Raw genomic sequence first — 23,826 nt, 5'->3', positions numbered from 1 at the left:
AACTACAAAAGAGTGTAAGTGTCAGTTTTGAATAAGAACATTAATTTATGCAAAGTTCTTAAGATATACATGAGAATTCCTTAAAGATTGTTTGGATGATGGTATATGAAGGTATGTGAGGATGAATTTTGGGTAATTTTCCATACACCCCGAATTGGAGGAGAATCATGGTACATGTATTTTTTCTTCCAAAATTACCCTTTGTATTTATTTTATTTATACAAATGAAATGATATAAGAGTAATTTCATATATAACTACATTATTAAACCATCACTTACCTTACTTTAATTATATTTCATCCAAACGAGGCATTAATGATCTCTGAATGCCATTAATGCATGGATGCACAATATTGATTGCAAGTAAATAGCAACTATGTAAGATATCTTTCCCAATATAGAATGTCATAACTTTTATGATGTTTAAAATAAATATGCTATCTTGGATATTAATGTGCATTGAAATACAAAAGGACATTGTTCTTAAACCATTTTCATTATGGTTATTTATTAAGAATTCATTATGATATTTATGTGCAGTAGTAATCTTTATGGTTATGACCGTTATATGTGGTATTATTAACACAATCATGAATAAAATTCTATTATGAATTTTTTTGACATATAATATTTACTCGGTTTTATCCTTTGACTAAGTTCATTCTAGAGTCAGGGACCAATGTAAAGGAATTACTAAATTGATTCCAAGATGAACTAAGAATTCCATAAAGAGACATTGTATCGTACATGATATTTGCCAACAAAGGTCAATGCAAATAGTCTTTCACTATGAAGTTAGTTCCATGGATCAAGCCATTGATCCCCAAGGTAAGTGAATATAGCTTTTATGCCTTACCACAATCTTTTAATAATGGACAGGATATGCCCCACTTCTGGAGTTCTTTCAGTACTAACCCACAAGTACAAGGGAATTGCTAATACTGCAACTAGTGCAAACACTGGCATGAAAAAGCTCAATCCAGAGAAGTGTATATTCGAAGTCACTTTAGAAAAATTCCTTGACTACGTCATTAGCCAAAAAGGAGTTAGAGCAAATCCAGATAAAGTAAAAGCACTACGAGGAGAAAGGTGAAAAGAGCGCCTAAATAAAAGCCATACGAGGAGAAAGGTGAAAAGAGCGCCTAAATGAAAGCCCCACAATGGGTGAGAAAGATCCAGAGGTTGAATGGGCGGATCATCGTACTAGGAAGATTGTCAACAAGCATTTCAAGGTACAAAACAATTCCTAGCAGAACCACCCTTGATGAGCAGACCAATTTGAAGGGGAGACCTACATTTGTATCTATCTGTCATGGATAAAGCTATGTGCACCGTGGTTATTCAAGAAGAAGAAGGTCAACAGTTCCCCATCTATTATGTTAGCAAAATGTTGAAGGATGCGGAGATAAGATATTCGAAGCTAGATAAAATGGCTCCAGCGGTTGTGACAATATCCATCCGCGTCAAACCGTAGTTCCAAGCATAATCTCAACATGATCAAGATCAAGATCAAGAGTTGGCTTCACCACCACGATTCAACACTGAACACATGGATGATGAGATTGAAAGGCGAGTGTATGCTGCTATAGATAGACAAGAGAACAATGCGGAAAGATACGCCATCCAGTTAACAGGAATTCGCCATTCACAGTGCGGATCCTGGGGTACGAGGCGGACAGAATGTTTAAAGCTTCCAACTTGCCATAATATAAAGGAGAATAGTGTAATATAAATGAGACATTACATATCCCGAACCCAAAGGAGAGGAGCATGTAACCGTTGAAAGGAACGCCAAGACGTATTACAAGTTCCATAGAAGAAATGGCCACCACATTTTGAAGCTTGCTGGGAGCTGGAAAACTAGATAGATTTGTCTAGAATAACAAATAACAAGACGAAAAGCAGAAGACAAAGGCCAGAAAGAAATTCAAAAGTGTCATTAATGTCATAGCAGATGGACCAGTGTATAAGCCACTCGTGAAAAAAAGCAAAAATATCCGCCCTGGATAAAACATCCCTCAATTGCCCCTTTTGCAGAAACAGGTCCAGTAATCCCTCCACATGCAGATGCTCTAGTTATTACTATGGTGATGGAAGGTTGGGAAATGAAGTGAGTAATGGTGGATACGTGCAGTTCTTGCAATGTCATCACTAGAGGTGCATTTGCCAAACTAAAGGTTGATCCAATCCAAATAGAAACAACCATTGTTGACATCATGGGAGTGACAGGTCACACTATCCGGACCAAGGGCCAGGTAACTTTGGAATGCAGGCTGGCGGATGATGATCAAGCGTGGATTGGTGATCTGGAGTTCTCTATTATGGATGGACAATTAGCTTATAACATCATTCTTTGGCGGCCGTTCATCTCAGAGATTGCAGCCCTAATTTCCATCTGCCGTCTGGCAATGTACATTCCCACCAGCAAAGGAGGAGTAATGATTAGCGGGAACCAAAAGGTGGCTCAAGAGATCTACTCGGCGTCACTATCGATCCGCCCACAATTCAAAGATGATGAAGGTGAGGAAGATGAACTTGTCACTACAACTTTGGGCGACACGGAAATGTTCCTTATTGCTGATGGAAAGCGGGTGCGGATCGCCAAAGGATTAAAACCTGAGATCAAGGTGGATGTTACGAAAGTTCTCATTGAGTCTGAAAGCATGTTTGCATGGGAGAATGAGAACCCCCCCCAGGAGTAAGCCCATATGTGATTACTCATAAGTTAAACATCATTGAGGATGTGGTTCTAGTTGCTCAGAAAAGACGGAACCATGGGCCTAAAAATCAGTATTTTTACGTATTCTTATATGTGCATTAAACTGTTATAGTATCCTATATTTTATAATTTATTATTTCTTACCATACTTCTTATATTCATTTGCCTAGTTTTGTTCTATATCTTTCCAAATTCTATAGAAGAAGAAATAGCAAAGCTGAAGAAGGCAGATGTAATCAAAGAGGTGATATACGCCCAGTGGCTGGCGAATGAAAAGTTCCACAGACGGATCAATTACCTCAAAGATAGGACAATTGATCCCCATCACGGGCGGATCCCCTTTACACAAAGATAAGAAACACAGACCCTCAAGAGCTTTCAAATGAGCTCAACTCTCTCCTCAAAGACAGGAAAAATATTGGTCACCATCAAAAGCGGGTTAAAATTATCTCAACCATAAGAAAATTACACCCTAAACTTTCTCCTCAAAGATAGGAGAACAATAATCTCAGCGGCGGATCGATCTACCTCAAAGATAGGAAACGATTGATCGTCATCAGAGACAGAGTTAAAACATTTCCCAGACGTGAGAACTTTACACTCTCAAATACTCTTCCCAAAGAAGAGTCTCAAGACCTGGTGGCGGATCGATTCACCTCAAAGATAGGAAGCAAATCGGTCGCCTAAGGCAGCTTAACTTCCTCACCAGGAATAAAAGCTTCTAACCTTCACAAAGGTTCACACATTGGGGTACGACTGGCCACCTACCCTAAACAATCGGAGAAATCCTAAACCAGATTCTAAAAATTTACTTGCTAAAAGATATAATGCATTAGTAAAAATAGTTCTGGAAAGAAAAGGGTTCATCCAAATAATGAAGCCTCGTCTTCATCTCTAAATAATGAAGCCTCGTCTTCATCAAAACAATGAAGCCTCATCTTCATCCAAATAATGAAGCCTCATCTTCATCCAAACAATGAAGCATCATCTTCATCAAAACAATGAAGCCTCATCTTCATCCAACAATGAAGCCTCGTCTTCATCAAAGTAATGAAGCCTCATCTTCATCTCCAAATAATGAAGCCTCATCTTCATCTCCAAATAATGAAGCCTCATCTTCATCTCTAAATAATGAAGCCTCATCTGCATCCAAGATAATGAAGCCTCGTCTTCATCAAAACAATGAAGCCTCGTCTTCATCCAAGATAATGAAGCCTTGTCTTCATCCAAATAATGAAGCCTCGTCTTCATCAAAACAATGAAGCCTCGTCTTCATCCAAACAATGAAGCCTCGTCTTCATCCAAACAATGAAGCCTCGTCTTTATCAAAACAATGAAGCCTCGTCTTCATCCAAGCAATGAAGCCTCGTCTTCATCCAAGCAATGAAGCCTTGTCTTCATCAAAAGCAATGAAGCCTCGTCTTTATCAAAAGCAATGAAGTCTCGTCTTCACAAATGCAAAGTAAAAACACTTTGGAAAATGAGTAAAGGCTAAAAAGGCAAATGCCTAGAGTGTCCATACCCCTCACAAAATGCTCAAAAGTCCCTAAATGGCTGATCATTCTTAATGATCCCTAAGGGCGGGTCATTCTCCTCAATATGGCAGAAATGAAGAAAAGAAGTCCCTAAGGCGAATCATAATCCTATGCGGTAGGAACAAATGGTCCTATAAAAGGCAGGTTATTCCCTTTCTAAAAAGAAATATAACTCTCAAGAAGCCCCTAGAGGCTAACAATGGATACGGTTGGCCACCTATCCACGAAGAAGCAAAATCCCCTAAAAGCGTATCATATCCATATGTGATCCCCCATCTAGGGCGGGTCCACTTTCCTCAAAGATAGGACAAAGTGATCCCCCATCTAGGGCGGGTCCACTTTCCTCCAAGATAGAAAAATGAAACACCATTTAAACAGCCCTAAAGAGCTTTTTATACCTTTAGGGGGGGCTTCTGATAACAACCCAAATTATTCTTGAATAAGGAATAAGGGAAAATTAATATAAATAATGGCAAACCATTATTCCTTCTAAAAGAGATATTTATGCATGATTAATGTGGAATTAATGATAATTAATGCAGGATTAATGCAGGGGCGAATATGCAAATAATGAGGAAAAGGAAGGAGTCTCTAGCATTATGTCACACTACGTGGACCATAGCGAGATACGCCATAACAAGATACGCCCGATGAGAGTGAGTAGTGGAGACTCGCCATAGCTCTCAAGGAGAGCGTACATACGCCTTGACAGATCTAAGAATACCAAAAGGCGCCTTTATTACCATCCATGAATGAGAATAAATATAATTAAATGGCAATTAATAGCCATTAAAGGGGAATAAAGACTTGACTGTTCGAATACCTCAACTCTGAGGGTTTCGATGCTAAATGCTGAGATTAATGGAGAATTGATAGCAATTAAAGATGAGTAATGACATGACTCTTCACCTTCTTCCCCATTAATGCTGAAGGTTACAGAAACCTATATAAATACACCAGCTTCCTAGGATCAAAGGTACACTTACTGATTATCTACTTTTGTGCTTACAGTTTATTCTCAGAAATATTACTGACTTTGGCATCGGAGTGTCCCCGGCCGATCCCAACGACGCCTCACAGGGAAGTGCTTCGATCAAGGATTTTTTTCCCAAGTTATCAAGAATAAATGATCGATGTGTTTCTGGGGAAGTTGTCGAGATTAAGATTTTTCAAAAAAACAAACAAACAAACAAACTCTAGAACTTATTTGATTATTTCTCGAGGTGAAATATCTGACTAACTCATGATTAGGGAAATGACTAAGGCCTTCTTTGAATCACTCATTCAGCCTTTTACCTACCCTTTCATCGTATTCCTTTGTTCGCCCTTTGAGCCGATGATAAACCTTTCTTTCATATCACCAAATTCTCACTTTTCCTATAAGAAAACCAGTTGATTGAAGGATGATCGAAAGTCATACAATCAATATTCCTTCAAAGTGACCAATACCAGGTCAATACAAGAGATGTTCCAAGATGCTGCAATACAATGTCAATGCAGCTAAAACAAAAAGAAAAAAAAGCTCGCTAGATCGAAAACCCCACAAGGGCGGTCTAGGCAAAAATAGGGCAAAGAAAAAAGAAAAGAACCCACTAGATCGAAAACCCCACAAGGGTGGCCTAGGCAAAAGAAAGGGTAAAAAAAAAGAAAAAAAAGCATGCTAGGTTGAAAACCTCAATCTAGGCAAAAATTAAGGCAAGTCAAAGAGCATAGAGTCATAAGACGATCCGGTCAAATCATTCGAGTTCGAGCACATGAATCTCCTCGTGATTGACAAAAAAATTGACCAATTCAACTGGATTTCTAAGCCTTTTCCCTCAATATTACATTTAACCTAAAAAGACCTTTCGATCCCTAGTTATGAAGTTGGTCTACATTAGTGGAGAGGAATATGAAAAATAAGCATATGGTAGTTTCATTTTCAAACTTGACTTAATCTTGATAATCTACCAAGAAATTCATATGACCGGATGCAATCAAAGATGCGATCAAAACAGATACGTTGAGCAGCGAGAAGAAATATCTCCTCTTCAAGTAATCATAAGGATTTTCCTCCGTTATTCCAAGAAAAATCTCTTATGTCAAGGGTCAAGTCGTAACTCAATGGCAAAACAAATTCAAAATCTTTCAGAACTGTCCTCGGTAGGCGTACTGATTAAGCAGATAAATTCTGAAGGCTCAGAGGCAACATGATTATGACAGAAGATCATCATCGTTGACTAAAAAATTCTTAATCCAGTGAATCACCATTGATTCCTGAAGCGAAGGTCGAGATGGAGTCCCAACACCCTGTATGAATGAATTGGTGATTCGAAAATTCAGATGCTCCAGTGGATATCTTTCAAGACAAGGAGTCGCAAATGAAATCTCAATTGTGAGGCTCGTGAAAAAGCAGCTCAATGAAGCTAGATGAGGAATTGAAAAGAAAAGGGGAATGTATCAATAGCAAAAATATCAGAAAGTTTGGGGGGCATCAGATCCATCTCCTTAGCATCACCAAGTCAGTCACATCTGAATATGAGCAAATCGGGGGGGGGGGGGGGGGGGGAACAAGATCGATCTTCTTAGCATCACACATTCAGTCATATCTGAACATGAACAAATCTGGGGGGCAATTGTGGAAACACTGCCAAGAGAAAATTGCCACGTTATCGATCTAAGCACAAACAGACGAATCTAGGAGGCAATTGTGGAAATTCCACCAACAGAAAATCCTCATATCATCAGTCTAAGCACGGATAGACCAATCCGGGGGGCAATTATGAGGTCCACTAATAAAGATCACTGACCTCATTGCCAAGGAAACGAAGTTGTAGAACACAAATGGAGGGGCAACCAAGGTGTTGCTACCAGGAAAAGCTTGAGAATTAGAAGAGAAAACATTACAAATGGATGTGTTAAGCAGTGAAATCTTTGCGGTCATTAGAGCTTTTGATGGCTTCATTATCTAAGCCACTCATTTCAGCCACTCATATCTCAAAAAGAATAGATAAAAGATGAAAAACAAAAAAGAGAAAAGGATGCCAAGATAATGCTCTGATGTTTGAGCATGTTCATGTAGAGTTTCTGGGGGGCAACTAGACTGGCTTCCTCAGCACCAAATCCATCAGACAGAGACCTCGGTAATGTTGAAACCGAGAATGAAAACATTGGGGGCATGGTACCTTCATGTGAAATGATTATAAAGAACCAGAATCTTCAAAAGCCTCGAACTTCAAATGTCCCTAGAGATAGCCGGGGTTCAGAAAAACTGATTAATCTTTGTGAAAATGCCAAAAAGTGGATGGTGGAGTGAGAGACAAGGGCAGGACCACTGAATCTTAAACAAATGAAGCTGAAGATCCTGAGAAGCAGTTTGATCTCTCTCAGATTGTACATGAGCCAAATATCCCCAAGAATAGCAAAGATTCAGAAAGATTGATCAGTCTTTGCGAAAATGAGCCAAAGCAAAGTCATGATGATTGACTACAAGACCATTTGTCAAGCTATGATGCAGGTCTAAAACCACAAAGTTCTGATCAAATGAAACCCAAATTTTCCGAGAAGAACCACCGATCTCTCTTGGGTTACACATTATAAATGAGCCGAATGGATAAAAAAAATTGACAAAAAAAAAGAAAAAAAACTTTTCGTTTTCTTATCATTATTTTTCATAATACCTTTCATGGTAATTTCACAAAATTCCCCAACATATTTCCAGCATATTACATTCACATTTTCAAAAATCATTATATCGCATTAATGTTTTCATCATCATTTTCCTCAAAAGTTTTCAAAAAGTAGTATCATATCACATCCATAGTTTCAACATCATTTTTTCCATAAGTTTTTTCAAAAATCATCATATCATCTCAATATTTTCACGAGCATTAAAAAAAATCATTTCACGTCTATCTTTTTACACTAAAAATTCAAAAAAAAAACTCTCATTAATATTTTCATAAATAAACAAATTTCAAACAGAAAATCATAAAAAATCATTCTTGCACTAAATTGCATTTTTCCTCAAGTATTCCTCAAAACATTTTTTTCTCACTGCAAGCATATCATGTATTGACGTGTCCAATTTATCACAAACATTCATATTGCATGTCATTTCAAATGCATCATTTGTCATCCTCCTTCCTTTACAATAATCATTCCAGTATCCAATCAAATGTTTCACACAAATCAAACCTTCAAGGTCGGAAATTTTCAGAAAATTGCTTCGCTTGCCGAGTGAGCTAATTCATTCATAAAAAACATTTCAGATAATCAAATTTACATTCGAGAAGCAATTAATCATGCATAAAAAGAAAAAAAAAAGCGTAAAAATCCTAAAAGACAAAACTCGTGTTTCACAAAGAAAAAAAATCATCCAAAAAAAACATATTATTTATGCATTCACCAATTTTGTAGTGCACAGCTGTTGAGATTTTGCAGGAACACAACAAGCCTTGACAGGTAATCACAAGTACAACTCATCTTCCAAAGGATACGTGGAGCCGGTATCACTCAATCAAATCAAACGGGGAGCCGTCATCACTCAATCAAATCAATCGGGGAGTCGTTGTCACTCAACAAAAAAAAAAGAACTGGAGGATGCCCAGTCTCAGAGCATTCAAAGATGCAGAGTGAGCAGTCTAAATTCATTCAAACCTGGCGGAAGGCCCAGTTACAGAGTCTTTCAAAACTGCAGAGTGAGCAGTCTAAATTCATTCAAACCTGGCGGAAGGCCCAGTTACAGAGTCTTTCAAAACTGCAGAGTGAGCAGTCTAAATTCATTCAAACCTGGTGGAAGGCCCAGTTACAGAGTCTTTCAAAACTGCAGAGTGAGCAGTCTAAATTCATTCAAACCTGGCGGAAGGCCCAGTTACAGAGTCTTTCAAAACTGCAGAGTGAGCAGTCTAAATTCATTCAAACCTGGCGGAAGGCCCAGTTACAGAGTCTTTCAAAACTGCAGAGTGAGCAGTCTAAATTCATTCAAACCTGGCGGAAGGCCCAGTTACAGAGTCTTTCAAAACTGCAGAGTGAGCAGTCTAAATTCATTCAAACCTGGCAGAAGGCCCAGTTTCAGAGTCTTTCAAAACTGGAGAGTGAGCAGTCTAAATTCATTCAAAACTGGAGGATGCCCAGTCTCAGAGCATTCAAAACTGCAGAATGAGCAGTCTCAATTCATTCAAAATTGGAGGATGCCCAGTCTCAAAGCCATTCAAAGTGAAGAATGAACGTTCCCAAGTTATTCCACTCAACCTAACAATAACAGAGAGTTCATCCATCATTCAACTCCTCCTACATTGCATGAACTTTAGAACCATTGCCACAGAAGCTAAAACTGAAAATCCAGAGAATCCCCAGCAGAATCAACCCAAATCGAAAAATCAGCAAAAGATTAACACCATCTACATCCAATGCACATTTTGCGGGGAGCCGCTCAGAAAATTCAAACAAGTTGCGGGGAGCCGCTCTAAACACTCACATATCAGTTGCGGGGAGCCGCTCTAAACACTCACCTATCAGTTGCGGGGAGCCGCTCTAAACACTCACACATCAGTTGCGGGGAGCCGCTCTAAACACTCACACATCAGCTATGGGGAGCCACTATAAAAGCTCATATCAGTTGCGGGGAGCCGCTATAAAAGCTCATTCCAGCCGCGGGGAGCCACTATAAAAGCTCATATCAGTTGCGGGGAGCCGCTCTAAACACTCACATAACAGTTGCGGGGAGCCGCTCTAAACACTCACATAACAGTTGCGGGGAGCCGCTCTAAACACTCACATATCTGTTGCGGGGAGTCGCTATAAAAGCTCGCATATCATAATCAAATCAACACAAATCAAGTCAGATCAATACAGATTGATCCAAATATTCAGGGAGTTTTACTAAACCTTTCTTTGTTTTTGAGTTTTTAATTTTTCGCTCAATAAAATGCAAAAATGGCTATCTATGTGTACTTTGTATACTCCATTTTTAATGGAGATATACAAAGGGGGCAGCTGTAGATACCCATTTTTGTCCGGACCAATTTTTAAGTTTTTAATAAATTTCACTCAAAATTTGAACAATTCATGAATTATCCAGAATATATGGCATTATCTCGAAAATGATTTATTGGGGGAAACATTATGCTATTAAGGCTAATTTGTCGTATTTCGGTATAAATCGGTAAAAATATCAAATTATATTCAAAATGCAACTTAATAGAATTAAGGTATAATGCTAACCTATTATGAATTTTATTCGAGATATATTCCTCGTATTCTGAATAAAATTGAATTTGCTTGAATTCGAGTTATAATTTATTAATTAAGATTCAGATGTCAATCCACCGAATTAACATTTCAATACTTGTTTATTTGCCGTAAACTATATTTAGAAATACTTATAGTCTGAATTGCGAATTATGATGTAACATCGTATAATAAAGTTAAAGTTAATATTGACTTTGATTGCGATTTATATTATAATTAAACATTTAGAATATAGTCCATTTCTAAATAACGAATTATGACGAATGGATTCGAAAATTGAAAGTCAATAAATTAACGACAATTGAACGCTTAAAAATGGAATTTTTGGTATATAAATATTTCTCTTATTATTTTTGTTTTTTTACAGTAATTTTGACAGATCCAAAAACCCGCTCGCCAATATCTGAGATACCCAAAAGTTCCCGTTGTCCCCGAAAATCAAGATCAGAACGCACATTCTAAAGAGTGACCGAATCATATTCAAGTGGCTGAGTTATCTCGTTGCGGTACAAGTCCAACAAATCGGAAGTTCGGAGAATTATTCGTACGAGTCCAACAAAATCCAAAGCACGGGTAATTGTCCGTTCAAGTTTGATTCCAAGGCACAAATAACTATCAGTTCAAGCCTAACAAATTCCAAAGTTTGGGATTTTGTCCGCACGAGTCCAACAGAGTCTGCTCGGGTCAAAAATAATTCAAATTCAATCCGGGTCCGCGTCAAATTTAGGTCAGAATTCAGTCCAACGGCGTCAGTCTGCAAAAAATCACATTTACAGGGACCAAACGGCATTTTTGCCAAAAGAAAAATCAATAATTCAACACAAAGAGATGACATCATTCAGCAAGTATCGAGAAACTTCACTTTGTAAAATGGGGCAAGCAGATTAACAAAACAACCCTCAAGGGCACAGTAGGAAATAGATAAAAATGATGATCAATAATTCACAGTCAATTTCTTACTATAAATAGAAAGGGTCTATTGCTGTAAAAAGGGGGAGGCAGGGGAAATGAGAGCAACTTTTAGTAAAAAACACAACAACACTGTAATAGAGACATCATTGTAACAAGGGGAGTGTGAGCTCGAGGGAGAGCAGGAAGAAGTTCTTCCTCAAACATTGTAACAGCCAAATAATCAATCAAAGAAAGGGTAATCTATTTGCCAAATTCATTCATACATACAGATATATACGTATATATATATATATATATATATATATATATATATATATATATATATTGCCATATCATTGCTACACTTTTACCTTTCTCATTTTACTATAAGGAATTAACCAGACAATAACCGAGACCCGTATTCACTCCCGAACACATTAAACAGAGAACCGAAGCACCCTCTAGAGCCGACCACGGCTCTGGTTGCGTCTTCAGAACCGTTTGAACGGTGCGGAAGATTATCTTCCGCATATAAAACTCAAAGCTTAGATCAATAGGAAACATTAGAACCACAAACACAGTGATCACAACCAAACATCAAACCAATACAGTGAACGAAACCATAGCCGTCCTAAATCAGAACAAACATAGCAAACATTGATCCTGCAATTGAACTCTAGGAGCTTAAGGAACCAAAAACACCAGTCCAAACAGGAATAGCCAAACATTCATCTAGCTCTTGAACTTTAGGAATTCAAAGAACCAAAAGCACCAACTCAGCAAGCATTTAACCCAAAAAACACCAAACATGGTCATAAGAGTTCTCTGAACTCGTGGTAAACCCAAAGAGAAATAGCCAAAACAGAGGAGTAGAGAGAACACCAGAAACCAGAAATTTACTTTGCATGTTGAGTTAGGGGCGGACCGGACCTCCTCAGGACACTATGCTTCTTCATCGGAGGCGGAGATCACCGCCGCCGTCGCCGGAATTAGTTCGATAGAGCCTTCTACAGGCCCGAAACCAAACGAGAACCATAGACCCGGGTAAAGCGAGTAAATGAGAGTGAAATCGGAAAAAAGGAAGGCCGGAATCCATGGGAGCCAGAGAAAGGGAGTCGATCGCCATAGGAGAAGTGAGGGGAGAGTGGTGTCGGCGTGAAGGAGAGGAAGGAGTAGAATTAGGGATCAATGGTTTATGAAATGGGGATGGGTTAAAGGTGTAGAATAGGTTGAGTCATGGGTCCTTCCCTTAAATGGGCCGGAATTGTGGTGAAAATGAAAGCCCTAATCCGATTTAAGGAAACACCCGCTAGACTAATTGCACGGTTTCGTATATCGACTATTCGTGATAGCTAAACGTATTAGTTCGAATATTACTTTAATAACATTGTAAATGAATTAGACTAAAAAAAATATAATAAATAAGGGTATTTCCTCCTAGGATAACATACGGGATTACTCGGGACAAGATTAGTGCATTACGCAAATATATAATTAGCTCGTTCTTATCGTCGCCAATGAGCAATTAAATTTTTCTAGGGCCGATTTAACCTAACAAGAATCACTTATTCCTTCGTCTCGTCCCGTTACAAATTAATCATATCCCTATTTGTTTAATTTTCCCGAAATAAATGTAAAGGTCTCGTGTGTATGTGATACGCACGATCTTGATAAAAATAATAAAAATAAAGTTAACTCGAAAAAGGCTAAATAACGCAATGCGTGATCCTTTTAAATTGGTTTAAGTCAATAAAAAAATATAGTATAAATTCAACGATACGTGTGAGGATATCCTTCATTAGAGATTTTGCATTGGCTTTCGAATACACACATGCAGCATATATTGTATTTGGAGAAATAACATGACGAATTTCGAGATGTCACCTCGAGCCGACATGGTTAATCAGGCTAATTCGGATCGATGTGAAAACGTCATCCGAATCAATAATTAAAGTAATTCGAACTAATGTGAAAACGTTATTCGAATGCGCGACCAAGTTAATTCTAGTCGATGTGAAAACGTCGCTTGAATTCGAGATGCTCCCTTTAGATCTTTTATTCTATTTTATCGTATATGTGATATACGTAAAATCATATTGAACTCTAATTTAATAAAAAGAGATTGCGTGTACGCCGCACGTGTAATTTAAAACGAAAATAAATCAATTCGAGATGTTATCCCGAATCAATATAAAAAAAATATATAAACCAAATTAATTCAGATTGATGTGAAAACGTCATTCGAATTCATCTCTGAATTAATCCAAACTGATGTGAAAACGTCATTTGAATTTATAAATTAGATTAATTCAAATTGATGTGAAAACGTCATTTGAATATTAAATTGACTTGAATTGACGTGAGAACGTCATTCGAATTTATAACCATATCAATTCGGATTGATGTGCAAACGTCATCCGAATTTATAACTAAATTAATTCGGATTGATGTGAAAACGTCATTCGAATGTAATGACCAAACTAATTCTAATAGATGTGAAAACGTCATTAGAATTCAATGCTAAACCCAATAACCCCAAAATCCACGAGTGTCTGGTTTATATCGACAATTCAAAGCAAAACAAATAGCAATCGCATAATATCACAATAGTACCGATACGTCGGGCGGGGTAGGGTGAGATCACATCTCTTCCCTACACGTAACCGGAAAAATGAACTTTGAATCTCTTCGAAGATCGTCCTTACCAAAACCAAACCATACAGAGTCAATCTAAACAGATAGGGCGACCAATCACGCCCGTACACGTATTTTCAAGTGATGATTGGTGGCGACTCGAAACCTTAAAACACGAAAAAGCGGATCGAGCCAGCCACGCACCCCGACCTGCGTAAAAACCGGAAGCCAGGGTGCGACATTATGGTGGCAAAGGACTCCTAAGACCTCCCTTATGTCCTCTGCATGTTTCTCTATGGTGGTGCTTTTAATGATCATGTCATCCACATAGACTGAGAAGTTGTCACCTTTTCTTCCTTCGAATATTTTATTCATCATTCGCTGATAAGTAGCTCCGGCGTTCTTGAGCCCGAAGGGCATGACCTTAAAATAATAGGTCGCTTGGTGTGTTACGAAGAAGGTCTTGATCCTGTCAGACAGTTCCATCGAGATCTGGTGATAGCTAGATTTCACATCTGTGAAGGAATATATTGTGTGCCCAGCAGTTCCGTCAACTAGGATATCAATACAAGGCAGAGGATAGTTGTCTTTGGGACAAGCCTTGTTAAGATCCGTGAAGTCGATACACATGCGGTATGATCCACATGCCTTCTTGACTAGGACCACATTCGCCAGCCACTGTGTATAAATAACTTCTTCAATGGCGTCCGCCTTCCTCAGTTTAGAGACCTCTTCCTCAATTACTTTCTGTCTCTCTGGACCATGATTCCTTCGCTTTTGTGCTACAGGGACCGCATCTTCGGGGATATTGAGTTTATGGGTGATCACATCCGGACTGATTCCTGTGAGGATCTCATCTTTCCATGCGAACACACCCTCGGACTCGAGAAGAACCTTTGTGATGTCCTCCTTGACCTCTTCTTTTAACCCTCTAGCGATTCATACCTGCTTGCCCTTCGCCATAAGGAACATTTCCGTATCTCCAAAGGCCGCCGTAACGAGTTCTTCCTCATCATCATCATTAGACTGCGGGCGAATCGACAGGGATGCCGAATATGTCTCCTGGGCAACTTTCTGGTTCCCTTTGATCATTACACCTCCCTTAGATGAACATCGTCAAATGGCGAATTGATATGAGAGCCGCCACTTCTGAGATGAAAGGTCGCCCTAGGATGATATTGTATGCCAATTGACCATCCATGATGGAGAACTCCAGATCTCCCATCTATGCTTGGTTGTCAACTGCTAATTCGCATTCCAGTGTTACTTGACCCTTTGTCTGGATTGTGTGACCCGTCACTCCCAGAATATCTACAATGGTGGTCTCAATTTGAATAGGGTCAACCTTGAGCTTGGCGAACGCACCCCTGGGATGACATTATAAGAACTGCCAGTGTCTACCATCACTCTCTTCATTTCCCATCCTTCCACCATCATAGTAATGACAAGGGCGTCTGCATGTGGAGAGATAGTCGGACCAATGTCTGCAAAGGGACGGTTGAGTGACGCTCTATCTAAAGCAGTGGTCTTTACTTTCTTTACCGTAGGCTGATATCCTGGTCCGCCAGCAATAACATTAATGACCCCCTTAGCCTTATTCTTCGGCTCATCTCTGGGTTTATCACCATCTCCTTTTCTATCGTTCTGGACGAACCTGTCCAGCTTTCCTCTCTCGATAAGCCTCTCGATTTCTCTAGCCAACTCCCAGCATGCATCTGTATCATGGCCGTTCCTCCTGTGGTATTTGCAATAATTTTTGGGGGTTTTCCCCGTGTTGGTGTACTTTCCCCTTTTGGTTCGGGGTATGAAATGCTCCGCTTATGCTGGCTGTTCTCTATCCATATTAGCACTTCGCTTTTGGAAGCGTTCAACGGTGTGAACGATGGCGTATATGCTGATTTGCTCCTATAGCCTCTTCGCCTGTTCCAGGAGGATGAGTCAGGGAGCCTTTCTTTTTCTTTATCCCGTCTCCAAGATTTGCCCCTTCCTTTCTTGGGTGGAGATGCCGACTCTCTACGAATTTCATCGACTTCCATGAAGTCTTTGCACCTGTCTATCAGCTCCGCCATATCCTGCGGTTTGTTTCTGATCAGATCCTCTTGCAAGCTCTTGCATGTTGTGTTTTTTACCAGTGCTTCCACTGCCATGGAGAGATCTACATCAACAATGCAGATACACTAACTTATTGAACTTGTCGACATACTCCCGGAGAGGTTCATTTTCTTTTTGTTTTAACTCGAAGAGTTTTCGCGATTTAACCACTAGAGGAATGCTTCCTGCGAATTTCGAACAGAATTCTTTACTCAATTGATCCCAGCTGTTTATCGACCCTGGGCAGAGAGATTGGAACCAGTCGTAGGCTGGACCTTTTAGTGTGGTGATGAACATTCGGCATTGCACTGCTTCACTTGCACGGTTAAGCCCGAGCAACATGCGGTACTTCCTCGCATGGGCCTCAGGATTATCCTTGCCCGAATAGGCTGGTATATTTGGAATTTTAAAATGCCTATCCGTCTCCTCGGCCTCAATCCATGCGGCAAAGGGCGATTCTCGATTGGCGAACGAATTATGTAGGGCATTCTCTTCATTTTGTCTACGTACTTCATCCCTGATCTGATCCGCCATAGAACCTCGACCCTTTCTAGGACGTCTTCTACTATGGGACCTGCTTCGCTGTGAAGATGAGGAGCTAGATTCTGACGAAGGGTCTGATGGTGACCTACTGCCGCCACGCCCTCTGGGTGGAGACCGTCCCCTTGGTGGAGATCGTCCCTGATTATCTCCATCTGGCGGGGGATGTTGTATAATCTGGCGAGGTGATCCAGCTCGGTGCTCGTTTCCTCTTTGTTCGGGGGGTGGAGGTGACTTTCTTCGCCGAGGGGATTTAGTTTTGCGTCTGCGATGAGAATGAGATCTGGATCGTCCCTTCCTGTGTGATCGAGTCCGTTTCTTACGCCTGTGATCATCGCGTCTGCCTTCCGACTGATCCATTGCCGTATCGTTCCATCCCTGATTCGCCGCTGGCGGAGCTTGAGGTTCGCCAATAATGATCCCTGGATTTATCGTGTTTCTCCGGGGAAATTGATCATTTCTTTGACTTCCTTCTGGTATATCATGAAATAACGCTCGATTTAATGGCGGATTATCGTCGAGCCCCAGGTTGACAATTGTCGAATCTATGGGTTGAGAGAGAAAAAATGACGAGTCACGGCAAGCATTAGACATAACATTAGCGTTCTGCCATTGCGATAGGGTTGATCTTAGCGGCGGACGACGATTAAGTGGGAAGGCAGCTCCGGTCGTTGCTCCACCTACATCTCGGTTTGTCAAGAATGCTCTTAATCGACCTTCCATAATAGGTCCATGTTCTCTGCCTACGGTACTTGTGCAAATATCCAAAAGGGTTTCTGGTGACATGTTCCCTTCGTCATGGATGATTGGCGCATCGGGATCGACGCATCTAGCGCCTATGGTGGGATTAACGCGACCAGCGCTTGTAGTGGGATTAATTGATGGTGGTATGGGTGGTACTGAAGCACCTGTTGAGGGGTTGGATTCCCTGCTTGCCATGTTAAACTCGTGAACTAAGTCCTTTTTAGTTTAGAACCTCCACGATCACCGCACCAATTGATAATAGGTGATGAACTTCTGATCGGATTCCTTCCCTGCGGGGGGCGTCGTTGGGTTCGACGGGGGGAAGCTCCGATGCCAAAGTCAGTAATCGGAATAAAGAATAAACTGTATTGACAAAAGAAAGGTTTAGAGTGAGAATGTGAATGTGTACCTCAATAGCTTGGGATGCAAGCTATTTATAGTCGTGTGATCGTAACTCCCAGTAACCAGAAAGTCTCCATTAATGCCTCATTAATGGCGGTTACGGATCTCCCTTAAGTGTGGCCGTTAGCTCATTAACGGTCCATTAATTGCCTTTATTGGGAATCGGCTCAACCGTTAGGCGGGCGGATCGAAACATAATGGCAGGTCTCACGTAGTTTTGACTACGGATCTCGTGTGGCGGAGTCTAGGTGATACGCCATTCGGATGACTTGCTTGATACGCCATTGCTTCTCAGACCACCCTAATACGCGGCCGTTTTGGTAAATATCCTCTTTGATCCCATGGATAATATCCCGATGTTATCAGGAATGATTTTGAGGCACTTTGAAGAACTCATTAATGAATTGAAGCAATGTGGGAAATATGCTTGAAGAATGAGTATGTTACCAAATATCCTTGCTTATATATTATTTTGAAGCTACTTCTGAATATTGTAATGAACATGTTTTGCCTAAATATATTTTTATATCATCATCACGCCTTATTTTCCCTTTTAATTGTATTTTGAATAATAATAATATAATAATAATTAACGATAAAAATAATAAATTTACAGATTGCAAAAGTTTTACTAGCTCATCTCTACCAAACTCGATCAAGGACATGGAACATAGCTACGAGGAGAACTGAATCAAATGGAAGGACAATTGACATGGATTGAGGAGCTGAAGGAACATATGGTTGCTCTGATGACACTACGGAAAGAAAAACACAAAAACAGTGAAGACACATAGACATTGGAAACTAAAAACCCAAACCCCTAGAAGAGGTTTTTCCGACGGGCTCTGCCCCTGAGGCTGCCATGGCCGAGAGTCCCTCCAGCCATGACTGCTAGGGCAAGGAAGAAGATGAGGTTCCTTTGCGCCACCTCATATTTTTTTTGGATAAGATATCAAAATAGATCTAAGTTTTTGAGGTAGCATCAATTTAGGCCCAACATACAAAATAACACCAGCATAGATATAAGGTTTATAAAATAATATCAATTTAGGTATCAATAACGAAACGTGACACATCATTCCCGTTAAGTTCTGATTTCTATATTCATATATAGTAACGTGTCACCTTCTTCTGTTATCGAAACTGATACTATTTTTAAAACATTAGACTTATACGTGTGTTATTTTATTTTGCGAGTAGAGCTAATTTGGTATACCAACAAACCTTAGCTTATTGTGCTATTTCTTTTACTGGCATGGGAAAACTAAGATCGTTTTACCCTGCAAACTTACAAATAATATTAAAATATCAGATTAAACAATCTGATTCAGTTTCTCAGAGAAATAAAGAAAAACGAGAGAGAGGTAGAGAGCAGAGGAGGCGAGCAAGACCAATCCCAACCACGTCGACCGGAGAGAGGCGTCAGAGGAGCAGAACCGTCGATCGGAGACGAGGAGCAGACGATCAGCGACTGTAGAGAGGTAGGTTAGTTGATTTTTTGATTTAGGGGTTTTCCTGTGTATATTTGTTTTAGTTAAATTAGGGATTGCTATTAGTTAATTACTTATTTTGTTTTGTTAATTATTGGAGATTAAATAGTCATTGAATTGATGTTTCTCTAACTCAAATAGTGTGGATCCTCCATATTAAATTGCTCCATTTCAGGAACTCCGTCTAGACGAAATTTTGTTCAATTTCATTTTCTTCTTCTTTTGTATTGGTGATTAAAGTTTTTCTTTTATCAATTTATTCTTTTGCATCAGCCCTTATTTTGTAAAATTATCTCTTACAACAAATAAAAGCTTTCATATTCCTAGGCCTAAATTGTACTCATGCAAGTGTCTGACTTTGTAGCCCCCATTCCACGTTTCTCATGGTTTGTTACTTCCACTTAATTCAATTTTTTTGCTTAGTACTTGTTTCAATTTATATCTGTTATTTGCTATGGATAATCTATATTTCCAATTCAGTTTGTTAAACTACTATAGATTTCTAAGCCCTCAATTTAATGCAGTAGACATGTATTTTTGGCTCTTGTTTTTCATGGGTTATCTGTACTAGGGTGCTAACATTGTAAACCTTTTATAATTATTGTGTGTGAATAAGAGAGTAATAAGCTTAATCATCCCTTGTGTTATTGAACCATTTATTGTGTGAAAAAAAAAAAAAATCAAAGCCTTCAATCGTTATCCAATTTTTTTCTACACACAATGGAGCCCCCAAACTTTAGGTCCTGGCTCCGCCACTGTCTCTGTGCATTTGTAAGATTTTAAGGTTCTTCCTTTAAAGTATTATAATGGATTTCTGTAGTAGTTATAGTCAAGTATGTGCTTTTAGTTCAATGAACCATCTCAAGCGATTCAGGTTATAATAACATGCTATTATATGTCTATGAACTTGAAGGTTTTTTTTTCCTTTTCTTTGCTAGGCAATCCATTCTGTTTGGGCCTGGATCAAGTGCAATTGTAATTCATTTTTTCAGCATTTTAGCCCTAAAATCTTGCAGAAGAACCTGATTTGCTTATTAACTGTAATGTTTGGGATCTCTTATGGAGAACTCTTCCTCTTGCTTGGAGCTACTGCCGCCCTAATAGGTCAGAATTTGTCTTTTTTGTTTTTGTCACAAGGCCACAATAGATGTTGATGAATATAGAGTTCTGATGTTGGCTAAATGCATTGTAATTAGGACCCAAGGATCTACCTGTAATAGCAAGAACAGCTGGGAGACTAGCTGGTCGAGCCATTGGATATGTCCAGTTGGCTCGTGGCCAATTCGAGAATGTTATGCAGCAATCTCAAGCTCATCAGGTTATCTTTACTGCCTTTTGTTTTTCAATAAATAATTTTTCAACTGAAGTATCTTGACTTGACACTGTGTAACTTCTTCTGCTTGTTGAATTGCATCTTATATGCACTCAGAATTGCATGTGTTGAAAACTGTGGCTCATAAGTAGAGAGATGTAGGGGAAGGTTGTGTGTGCGTAGGGGGGGATTGCAACTTTCCTTTGGTTTCAAAGCATAGTTGTTGGTAGGAACATGGTTTGCAATTTGAATGTGAAATTATGATCTTATTGCTGAGATGATGCTTAATCAGACGCTTGCTTTTTGTAATTTCAGGTCCACAAAGAACTTCAAGACACGATGGCGCAACTTGAAGCCATACGTCATGAAATTCGAAGCATATCGGTCTTGAATCCTGGTCCACTAACTCGGCGGCTTGTCGATAATATTGATCATACATCTGAATGTAGTGGTATTGTTGACCTTCTTGTATAATCTTTGTACAATATGGGAGTTTTTGACGGTTTCTGGTTTCTTTTTCTGTTTGTTTGTTTTTGTGATTTAGCCAATAGCATTCCTGAAAATCTAGATCTAAAGAATGCACCAAAAGTTAGTCTATCGGAGCCCTCTGTTGAGCAAAGAGATGGAGGGAGTGCTCCAACAGCTATGACTTCCAAGGTTTTTACCAATTCTTCCTCCATTTATTCTTTGCCCTTGACCTCCTGAAGCAATTGTATCTTTTAGTATAACTCTTTCACTGCTCCTTGTTTATTTATTTATTTATATATTACTTCCTTTTCGTCTGGGGTATTGGCACAAAGGTCTCAGAATCATGTATTATGCACAGCCAAGCAACTGCATATTCACGATGGGCTTCTTCTGCTCTGAAGACGGGCTCATTGCAAAATGATACAGATGCAAGAAAGATGATTGATGAAACTGATCTTCTAAATGTTTTGCCTGTTTCTGCTGAAACTGCAGGAATGCTACCACATCGTGCAGGTAATATTCTGTTCTAAGGTGCATTTACTATATTATGCTTAGATCTAATAATAATGTCTTCTAGTTACCCTGTGTTGGTTTGGTGGTAGTGTTGTACCCTTCTAGGACCTTGAACTATCAATGCAGATGATGCACGAGAATACCCACCAGAATATAACATTCTATTAGACGCAACATTGCTGTCTTCTTCTTGTTATACATATCATACATCATATGTCGTCAAGTGAAAATTTAACAATAATCCCCATTGTTCTAATCATGTAAAGATATGGTAAAAGAGAAGAGGATATAGCCACATTTAAAGGATAAAATGAGTCAAAAGACGACAGATTCAAAAGGGATATAACTGTACAAGGATATCCCACACATCCATACACTCAAACAAGCATTGGGCAAACTTCATTTCATTTCTTTGTTGAAAACCAGTTACAAGACTGGTAGTATAAATTGACCCAAGATGGAATAATCCTTGTGGCTTCTGTAGAACCATTTTTCAGAAGTGAAGCATTGACAGAAGAGTTTAAAGTTTTTCTCTAGAAGCAGGCCATTCTTAGGTCTTGGTGCCTTATTAGTTGTAAGAGGCTTGATTGGAGTACGAATTATACACCCTCCTCTAGTGGGAATGAAAAAACAAGTCAAAGATTATGTAGATTGTAGGATATATTTGTGTTCCCTGCTCTCTTTCTCCATCAAGTTTGTGTATGCGTGCTTCCTTAAAAGGGAAAGTGAGCATCTTGCAGTTTCTTTCCTCCTTGAGCTACACTTCAATTCTTTCTTCTTTTGTATTTGCAAAGCAGAATCTCAGGAACCATAGATTTAGAAAGAAAGAAAAAAGAGATCCATGAGGGATTTTCCTTCACGTTAATTCTTCCATAGTTTTAATTGCGAACTAGGAACAAAAGGGCCAATTTTGGTGGTCGACCAAGTTTCAAAGTAAAAAAAGGAATTGCTGTTTTTTTTAATGGGAGGAGCACATTTCCTTTTTGATATTCTCTTGTTATCCTATGTATTATTTGTGTTTAAAGAGGCATATTGTTATGTTGACAGATGATGTGAAAGGATCTGACATTGTGCTTGAAGCTATATTGGAGGCTGATGTGGCTCACAATGCAAAACAATTTTTTGCACAGCCCCAAAATAAAATAAAATAGGAATGAGTCCGTCAGTATTTTAGTTGTTCCATCCGAGAAATTGATACTTGTGGATTGTGGCTTTGTTTTGCTTCTGCAGATTTTGTAGTTGTAGGAAATATTACCAATATTGTAGACTTTGTTCATGAGCTTGCTCTGTCCAATCCTATGTGAGATTTTCAAGTAATGACCCAACCTGAACTGTGTAGCCCCAATAAAACCGAAACTCGGTTCGACCCAATCATATTGTATATAATTAATGTTTTTTTATAATTATTGTAAAATAAATATAGTCTTTTCTTTTTTCTTTTACCATGGATTTTATTTGCAAATGAAAAAGCAATTCAATATAGCAACTGACCTAACTGAATTTTAAATTCAAAAATTAGATAATTCAGATAAATTTCTCTTAAATTTATGTGTATCCGAACTTATATATATATAGTGATGGATTCAAGATTCACTGGCATGAGGTGCTTGTGTTGGTCTTTTTTGATTTATCGGTACTACATTAATATTTTATGGGCGTTTTTACATAAACAAATTTATAGCTCGGCTTGGTATATAGTTTTCATGACGTTAAAACTTTTCATGACATTTTTAACGTGCCAAATTGAGCAAAGGCGGCGACTTCGCGATATTGTGCCACCCGAGTGTCCGGAGCCGGTCCTCGAAAGCATCGGTGATGTCGAAACTATCGAGGGTGGAGAGGTTTGAAGATGGGGAGGGGTAAGATGTTGGAGGTGGAGATGAACTCGTAGTTTTTCCCTTCCATCTCATTCAAAATGTTGAAAAAGGCTCTGTTATGGAGGGTGAGAGGTGGAATTTCCTCGGGGTTGGGTTGGGGTGGTGGTGGTGCACGGGAATTTCGGGAACGGCCTAAACGGGTGTTTTGAAGGTCTCCCATGTATGTGCGACCCCAAACGAAGCTCGTCGAGGGTGTTAAGTTGAAGGAGGCGATGTTCCCATGTGGTCTGCATATCAAAATTTAAAAATTTCAAAGCCCAATATGCTTTATGTTCAAGTTCAACCGGTAAATGACACGATTTGCCGAAAACCAAATGGTAGGGCGACATTCCGATAGGCGTTTTGAACGCCGTTCGATAGGTCCAAAGAGCATCGTCG

At 39.2% G+C, this 23,826-nt stretch overlaps 1 protein-coding gene and 1 long non-coding RNA gene across 4 annotated transcripts; one reads left to right on the top strand and one right to left on the bottom strand.

Annotated features, from left to right (window-relative positions):
- Window positions 1–10,795: 10,795 nt before the first annotated feature.
- LOC136226538 (uncharacterized) lies at window positions 10,796–12,588 on the bottom strand. Its single transcript, XR_010687765.1, has 2 exons — window positions 12,278–12,588; window positions 10,796–11,240 (listed from the first exon to the last, which is right to left on the bottom strand). It is a non-coding gene; the product is annotated as an uncharacterized lncRNA (long non-coding RNA).
- A 6,458-nt stretch (window positions 12,589–19,046) lies between these two features.
- Window positions 19,047–23,013, top strand: LOC136227486 (uncharacterized). Of its 3 annotated transcripts, none has more exons than XM_066016170.1 (7): window positions 19,047–19,273; window positions 20,217–20,382; window positions 20,475–20,596; window positions 20,906–21,041; window positions 21,135–21,247; window positions 21,391–21,571; window positions 22,619–23,013. In XM_066016170.1, exons 2-7 carry the CDS (start codon window positions 20,322–20,324, stop codon window positions 22,720–22,722), a joined length of 717 nt encoding a protein of 238 aa, XP_065872242.1. In that variant the 5' UTR covers window positions 19,047–19,273; window positions 20,217–20,321; the 3' UTR covers window positions 22,723–23,013. The 3 variants fall into 3 exon arrangements, with proteins under 3 accessions (XP_065872242.1, XP_065872240.1, XP_065872243.1); XM_066016168.1 differs by having other exon boundaries at window positions 19,048–19,269; XM_066016171.1 differs by having other exon boundaries at window positions 19,049–19,269; window positions 20,906–21,035.
- The last annotated feature ends 813 nt before the right edge of the window (window positions 23,014–23,826 follow it).

The sequence above is a fragment of the Euphorbia lathyris genome, chromosome 4 (assembly GCF_963576675.1).
Source record: "Euphorbia lathyris chromosome 4, ddEupLath1.1, whole genome shotgun sequence".
Taxonomy (NCBI): Eukaryota; Viridiplantae; Streptophyta; class Magnoliopsida; order Malpighiales; family Euphorbiaceae; genus Euphorbia; species Euphorbia lathyris.
Note: the sequence above shows the minus strand (reverse complement) of the source record. Positions and strands in the feature narration are given on the sequence as shown.